The 8,085-nt window shown below is 41.7% G+C and overlaps 1 protein-coding gene across 2 annotated transcripts in view; it reads left to right on the top strand.

The window, feature by feature from the left end:
• Positions 1–967: 967 nt before the first annotated feature.
• Positions 968–8,085, top strand: part of GTF2B (general transcription factor IIB) — a 28,661-nt gene continuing 21,543 nt past the window's right edge. The window contains exons 1-2 of one of the 2 annotated variants that reach the window (XM_068141206.1): positions 968–1,067; positions 3,561–3,667. In XM_068141206.1, coding sequence (XP_067997307.1) covers positions 1,051–1,067; positions 3,561–3,667 — 124 coding nt within the window. In that variant the 5' untranslated portion in view covers positions 968–1,050. Of the gene's footprint in view, positions 1,068–3,560; positions 3,668–8,085 lie in introns of those variants that run through there. The other variant, XM_068141207.1, reaches the window with a different exon arrangement.

Below are 8,085 nucleotides of genomic sequence, written 5' to 3'. Positions count from 1 at the left end.
TTTCCAAAATCGCCCCTCTCTTCGTAAGTGAGATACTTGTACCAAAGCAATACTTCTCCCCGTTTTACAGCTTGGGCTTGAAAAGCTATTGTTGCTGCTCAGTGGACCAGTTTTTCATAGGGGCAGTTTCTTTTGAAACAGTTGCCGTGGGATGGCAAGATGGGTGCAAGGGGGAAGAGACAGAAGAGATGCCCGTTTGCCAAGGGCTTACGTGAGCCACGGCCGGGTCCTGCAGAAGGGCCAGGTTCTTCTCATGGTCAAACTAGCACACGGCAAACTAGATCAGCGGTAGTAGATGACGCCAGTAAGCGAACACTAAACTTTTCTGGTATTTTCTTACCCTGAGAGTTTGCCCATTTTTTGTTCCAGAGTCGAGAACGTGTCTCCCAGACACTCGTGTGCAAACTCCGGCCGTTTTGCCTCAACTCGTTTTCTGCTCTATGTCACAAAAGCGGTGGAGTACGAGCGGCCACAGCTGACCCCGAGGGAGGTGCCGCGGGCAGCTCGGCTGTGGCGCAGCCGCGGCAGCTTCCGCAGGTGCCTGTGCTCTGCGGACTCTTGCTGGGCCCTTGGGTCGCAGCTTGTCAAAGGCGGAGAGTTCCAGCTCAGCCGCGTGCGGTGCGGCCATTTTAAATGACAGGAGCTCTCCGAACCCACAGTCCCGATGTATCCAACGTTGTCTGATTCGTTAGAACAAGACTTTGATCCCTAAGATGCTCTAGGTGCCAGGCCTCAGGCTCACTCGCACCTACTCTCTCCATTCTCTGGACTGGTGAAGCCCTTCCCATAAGCGGGCCGAGGCTTTCGGCGGCACTCAGGACTAAGGCCCAGCAGCTCCAGAGAGTGGTAAACACGCAGCCCCGCCCGCGCACAGACTCTAGCGGAAGTGTGGGGCCTGCTCGCACGCGCCTGCCACTTTGCCTCTGTTTGTCCTTTCGCGCGAACCGTAGCGAGCTCTTGGCAGGCTCCGCCCGCCGTTGCTGCTATATAAGAGAGGACGTTGCATAGCCGCCTGACTTCACAGAGGCACTGCAGCCAGTGCGAACCAACATGGCGTCCACGAGCCGGTATGGGAGGCCGGCCTGGGGTGCTCAAGGGGTCCATGAGGATGAGGGTCTTGGGGGAGGACGCGGGCCTCGAGGGAGGACACGGGCGGGCCTCTGCCATGTCTTACTATCTCTAGCACAGGGGAGAAAATGGCCGCATTACCCCTGCGGAGTACCCGAGGAGGAACGGGTGGCCATCGTCGCCCTTGCCCGACCCCGGTGCCTTAGCGCGGCTCTCTTGCTTCGCCGGGCAGCCAGTCTCTCTTCGGTTTCCCACGTCTTAGGTCCCTAGTGTGCGGCTCCTGGGGTGGCAGGAAGGCCGTCCCTCGTGAGGCTTCTCCGTGTGGGCCGAGCCGGGCGGCTCCCCGCTGAGCGGCCTCTGAAGGGCCGAGGGTGGCTAAGGTCGCCGCAGCTTGTGCGCCTTGCTTCTTCGTGTCGTAATTAGTAGCGCTCTGAGGAGAAGTGAGCATTTAGGGGGATTTCCTGGCGGTTGCCACTTGATTCCTGGGCCGCTCCTTAGTGTGAGCTCGGTATTGTCGATTCGCTTGTGATCGAGTCCTTTTTCCTATAGGGCCAAGCGCAAACCTTGGTAGTGCCTTAGTTTCGTGCCGCTAAGAGTGGCTCCACAGGAGGGGAGATTTCTCTCAGTTCGGGGTGTTGCGTACCCTAAGTCGTTGGACGGGTATCAAGCCCCTTCCCCTGTGTCCCGCGAGTGGGCACTGCCTGGGCGCAGGAGCTGCCAGTGCCGCTCGGCCCGACGCCGGGCATCGTGCGGCCGACCACCGCGCACGCTTAGCACCGTCTCTGCGCCGGGATGGCTGCGTCCTGGCTTGGCTTGGCTCCAGGTTATCAGGTCCTGAACACATTTTTTAGGCTCCCACCCTAAATCCGTACCGGTACTAGGCAGTAGCCAAACGAGTCTGAAGCTCTGAGTTACTCTTTTTCTGAGGAGGTACATGGAGGTTTTCAGATGGGGAATGAAGGAAGGCCTGCGGAGTAGACTGTGGAGTGACTCCTTCCAAACCTGTTCTGATACCTAGGGAGGGCTTCCTAGTAGTAATGCAACTTGGGAGTTATTTTCCGAGATTAATCTTTACAGGGGTGCCGTGCATTTTGCTTTTTAGTATAGTTGGGGTAGTATATCAAACCTGCAGGCTACAGGATTATACATCTAGGTAGTAATTTCTGCAATGTTTTGTGAAAGTAAAGTCTGAAACAAAACACTTAGTATTTTATTTTATCTTTCTCCTGCCTGGTGTGTTGCTATAGTTTTGCATGATGCCAAATGTCAGATGATTGCACATGCTTTGTCAACACTTTTTGTCGTATGAAACCACTACTAGGGAGAAGTGAGAATAAAAGTGGTTTAAATAGCTTTTATGTAGTATTTTGAACATAATCTGAAGATCTTGAGTGTTCTTCATGGAAGTTTTAATACTAATAGTGATGCTGATTTTCAGGTTTGGTTTTAAGGCACTGGATTAAAATTATTTTCTTTTTTTTTTTGTATTTTTGACTCATCAGAAATATCTAAAAGTAAAAATTGTAATGGAATGTATAGTCTGAAAAAATGGATTAATGGAATTGGAGTGGAACATGGATTGATTTACTTTTTAGTATGATATTCCTGCAGTTGAAAAGGTTGGAAGCTATTTTTGTGATCTGCTTGCTAGCTTGAGGAAAATGGCTTTGAATATAGGGACTAAATATTTATTATTCCAGTTTTGAAATTATCCCTTTTAACAGAATTGCTGAATAGTCTCTAGTAGCTCCAGTGGGGTACCTACTTCTGAAATGTTTGGTTAGTAGCAACTGGTGATTACTGTGGTCAGCAGCTAAAAGCTGTTGTTATATAGTGCTAGTTCTCTGTGGAAGTTGTATTTTTTTCCTCTTTTTTTTTTATATCTGTCATAACTTTTGAAGATGCATGAGTGTGAGAGACAGATCTTTGTTATAAGAAGCAGTTGTCGCATGAGCTGATTGCTTTTAGTTAAGATCTCATAATTAATGAGTTCCTTAATTTAAAATAGGGCATTTTCTTCAAATACTTGGAAACTATTAAAACAGTGGTAGAATCAGCTGTCTTCTAAAAATAGACGTTGTCTGTGTACTTCCTGAATTCAGGTCCTGGTAAGTAATATTGATTTGATTAGAATGGGTGAGAGTGCTTATTTGGAATGAAGGAATAACCACTAACTTCTTGAGGAACTTAATTTAGTGATAGACTGCAAATTAGACTAAATCAAGTCTTCTGTTGAGATTTTTGGTGTTTTAATTTGAAGTGGTTTTAGTACAAGATACATCACAAAAAATGCAAAACTGAATATGGTGAAATGTTAAGAGTGGCAAAGTATTAAAATAAAAGGTGAAATTCAGGTTTTCAGGTTGAATATTTTATCATTCAAATAACTGTAAATTCCGTATTATAGAAGAGTTTAGAAAGGAGCTCTTGTACTTCTGGCTGCACAGCCTGCTTGACTTGAAGTAATACTTCTCTTTTTTTTTTTTTCTTAGTTTGGATGTACTTCCTAGAGTGACCTGCCCAAATCATCCAGATTCCATTCTAGTAGAGGATTACAGAGCTGGTGACATGATTTGTTCTGAATGTGGGCTAGTAGTAGGTAAGTAGCTGTTTGTATTTTTATGAATTGCCATATAACTTCAGTTGTGCATATAGATTTGTTTTCCCACAAAACTGGTATATAAGTATTAAAAAGCTTTTTCTTGACTCCTAAATGATTTCTTTTATGATATTCTGTTGGATAGAAGGTTACTGGTATGACTTGTCTGTCTTCTTGTAATTTCCTGCATTATGAAAAGTATCAAGCTCTCTTGAAAGGTTGAAAATATGTTATAATACTGAATTAGAATACTGTGCTGTCTATTCCAGTATTGTCTTTAATTATGACTTTTTTTTTTCAGTCAGGAAAGCAAAAGTAATACCAGAAAAGATCTGTCAAATAGCTTAAAAAAAAGAAAGGATTCTGTTTCTCATTAGTTAGAGGTTACCTTCTGCCCTGAAGGATTTCTCTTTATATCTTTGCCAGCACCTGGTTTTGTTAATTACTTCTCCTAGGGATTTTAATACAAAGTAAATACCCATTTTAATACAAAGTAAATACCCATTTTTACCTCTGGATTTTGCTGAGCTCATTTACTCAGTGCACATGGCAGGAACTTCTACAGGCTGAGCTGTATGCTTAAGTATAATGGAATATTTTATAATGAAGGACCTTTTAGGTATTGTCTTTGAATGAGAGAGTCATGTTGTCATAGAACATGCTGTGTATTCTTTTTTTATGTATTGTTTCCAGGCTGAGCATCTTACAGTCTATTCTTTTTGTGTGGGAGACTTTTTGTGCTTGTCTTATGAACATTTGTTAAACCTCAGTTATTTTTATTATATTTATATACATCCCATGACCAAAAGAAAATATCTGTTTGGAGGGTGTGTGTTTTCACATATTTAGCACTCAGTGGTGCTAAATATTTCTCCCAAGCAATGATGATTTTATTTTGGCTCTTGTCTTGCAGTGAATTAAAACTTCTCATACAACTGTTAATCTAAAGGTTTAAGAAATTGCAGCACAAGTTATTTATTTACTCAGAAAGTAAACTTTCACATAGCTTACTATAGTAGATGTTAAAGGATTTAAACTTGAGAAACCATTAAAAAAGTCTAGGGGGAGGGTTGTCACTTGCTTTGTTAAAATAAAGGCTTGTTTCACTTGAATGAATTCTGATAAGGAAAAATGAATTGTAATAAATGTCCTGGTTAAAAATTCAACTGTCCACACGAGTATTTCCTACTGAAATGCACTAATAGGCTTCTAAGCTGTTGCTTAAAAATAACTTGGTCCATGTTCAACAATTTGCATGGCTGCCATACTAGATGCACTGAAGTTTAGAAAAGCCTACACTGATCAGTCCATAACTTTTAAGATAATTCTGGCTTTAGAACTATAAGGAAAAATTTTGCTTGATATGTTTAATTTGTTTTTTTGGAACTTAGGAGTTTATGGGAAATCTCACTTCATGTACTTACTGTCGCTTAGTCACAAGGTATTCTTGCTTTAAAAATGTACTCTATGGTCTCTTCTGAATAGTAACATTGGAGATTTCTTTTGTTCCAGTCAGTGCTTTTGGGCAGAATCATTGGAATATTAATCAAACCTGTTGTTTAGGTAAATTTAAAAAATATGTCTTAAATGGTTTTAGTCCTCTTTACAGCCAACATTATTAGAATAGAATAGAATAAACCAGGTTGGAAGAGACCTTCAAGATCATCACGTCCAACCTATTATCCAACACCACCTAATCAACTAAACCATGCAGCCAAGCACCCTATCAAGTCTCCTCCTGAACACTTCCAGTGATGGTGACTCCATCACCTCCCCAGGCAGCCCATTCCAATGGGCAATCACTCTGTATAGAACTTCTTCCTAACATCCAGCCTAAACCTCCTCTGGTGCAGCCTGAGACTGTGTCCTCTTGTTCTGGTACTGGCTGCTTGGGAGAAGAGACCAACATCCGCCTGTCTACAACCTCCCTTCAGGTAGTTGTAGAGAGCAGTAAGGTCACCCCTGAGTCTCCTCTTCTCCAGGCTAAGCAACCCCAGCTCCCCCAGCCTCTCCTCATAGGGCTTGTGTTCCAAACCCCTCACCAACTTTGTTGCCTTTCTCTGGACATGTTCCAGCAAGTCAACATCCTTCCTAAACTGAGGGGCCCAGAGCTGGACACAGTACTCAAGGTATTGCTAGGTTAAAAAGTGTGGGTGATGTTTTGTTTTGTTTTGTGGTGGGGTTTTTTTTGGTTTGGGGTTTTTTTTGGATGTAAGCAGGCAGTATTTTCTAAGCAGGCCTTTCTATGGATTTATCACTAAAGGACAGTAACGTTTACTTTTTTGGGTTGATTGTTCTCATTTTGTCTAGTTTGTCTGCATATGTTCAATTCACTAGCTTAGGGTATCTAGAGCAGCTAGTTTGGAAACCCAATTAAATCAGATGAAGATGAATAATTGAAGAGTGCATGACCAAACAGAAGTGTGAATATGCAACATTTTCTGGGCTGGTCTGGCAGGAAGTTTAGAGGATGAGTAAAGCAGATTTGATTCTTGATTTTCTGGAAATGCATGTGAAGCAGAGATGTTGGAATGGAGTGAAGAAAAAATGTTGTTTCCAAATGAGAAAACTTTTGTGTATTTGTTGTGGAGTCCGTGATACCTGTTCCCTTTAAGAGAGTATTGATTTCACTTGTTCTTACATGGAGATGTTGTGGATTTGTGTTTCAAGGGTTACATAGGTTATGATGTGTAGCTGGTGTAAACAGGGCCCACTGAAAAAGATTTTGTTTGTTAGTGACATATACTCTGTAGCCAAAGAAATGTTAAAGGCTTATTTAGAAAGACTGTGACTTTGGTGTCTGCAGAGCACTGCTGGTGTGTGTGGTGCATTTACTGTGGTTAGGTACGCAGTCATGCAACTTCAACAGTTTTTATTTATTTTTATTTATATATTTTTAGTACAATTTACCTGAAATCAGAGCAGAGAGTCTTTGACTAAACTAAGTGTATTTCCACTTGGTATTTTTCTTACTTGCAAAAGACTAACATTTCACACTGGAAAAAGTAAAATGCATAGATAGTTTGCAGGTTTTGTGATCAATCTTCTGGAAATATGAGATTAAATTACTATTATGACTGAGGTTTTGTTTATCAGGTCTGTAGCTGAAAGGGTGAAGCAATGGAAAAGCTTTTGGGGAGCAGGAGTCTAGGAAAAGGAATAGCTGATCGCTTTAACACTTGAATTCCATGTCTCAGGCAGAACTGTATTTTGGAAACACTGCTTTTAAAATGTATTTTTCAGAAATATTTTTAATCAAGGTTGGTTTGTACTCAGGTGTTGGTATTTCTGTAAGATTGAAAGTTAAATGCTGGAAGCTGCTTTTTTCTTTGCACTTTTTTTCTAACTTTTCTCAAGCTGTGCTATGTTATGCAGTATTAAAAAAATTAAACCTTGTAATGTCAATATCATTAAAATTGGAGGCTTCAAAATACAGCTTGAGTCTACAAAAACTCTCAGCTACCTTGGCAGTGTTACTTTTCCAGGGTTAGCTTGTGTTCCATTTTTTCATGGTAACTGTTTCCAGCTTTACTTTTCCTTCTGCTAACTGCCTTTTGCATGAAAGGTAGTGGGAGACTTAAATTGCAGTTATCTGTGGAATTTTGATATTGATCTGGCTTGACCTGCATCTGCAACTTTACAAGTCTATGTCCAAGCTTGTCTGCTGTTGTAAGTTTTATCTTTTATTAAGCATACTTTTCTCAGACCATACTATGATAAATGCTGTAGTAAGTGTTAATGTGCTGGCTTGAGAGTTCGTGAAGGGAGTTCTTAAGGTCTGAAGAAGTAGTTCTGTGTTCATTTAAAACATCAACCGTATCCAGTTCTTCAGTCAGACCAGGTCGGGGGAGAAGCATTTTATTCAGGAACACAAGGCTAGTAAATCTCTTTCTTGACAGGTAAATATTTTGCTTACTACCTTTTAGGCAGTAAAAAAAGCTGGAAGTCAGCTGATACACCAGAAGGGGCTGAAGAAAGGATCAAAGTGGAATACAAAGCATTGAATTTTCATCATGTGGCAAGGTGGTGAGCTGAATTTCAGAGTGGGATCAAAATGAGTCCAGTAGCATGTACAGCATCACGGCTAGATAGGGACACCCGTTTAGAGACTTACCTTAAACTTGTGTATAGTTTAATTAAATGTAGAGGCAAGGAATTGATTCTCAGCGCTCGGTGATTTTCTCTGGTTAGCTGTCTGCCTCAGTAGGCAGGTAGGGCTTAGAAAAGAACAGTGCTTTTGTATGGAGTCTTTTTGAATAGCCTTAAATAAAAAGCAGAAGTTTGTATGCAGCTGATGAGAATCCTTGGACATGTGTCAACATGTTAAAGCTTTGAATCAGATTATGATATATGTTCAGATGTGTTTTCTATGTATACCTGAGTGTTCAGTTCAAGAATGTTGGGGGAAAATGTTCAAT

Source organism: Melanerpes formicivorus, unplaced genomic scaffold (genome assembly GCF_026170545.1).
Source record: "Melanerpes formicivorus ecotype bairdi unplaced genomic scaffold, bMelFor1.0.p_v2 SCAF_7, whole genome shotgun sequence".
In the NCBI taxonomy this organism is placed as follows: domain Eukaryota; kingdom Metazoa; phylum Chordata; class Aves; order Piciformes; family Picidae; genus Melanerpes; species Melanerpes formicivorus.
Note: the sequence above shows the minus strand (reverse complement) of the source record. Positions and strands in the feature narration are given on the sequence as shown.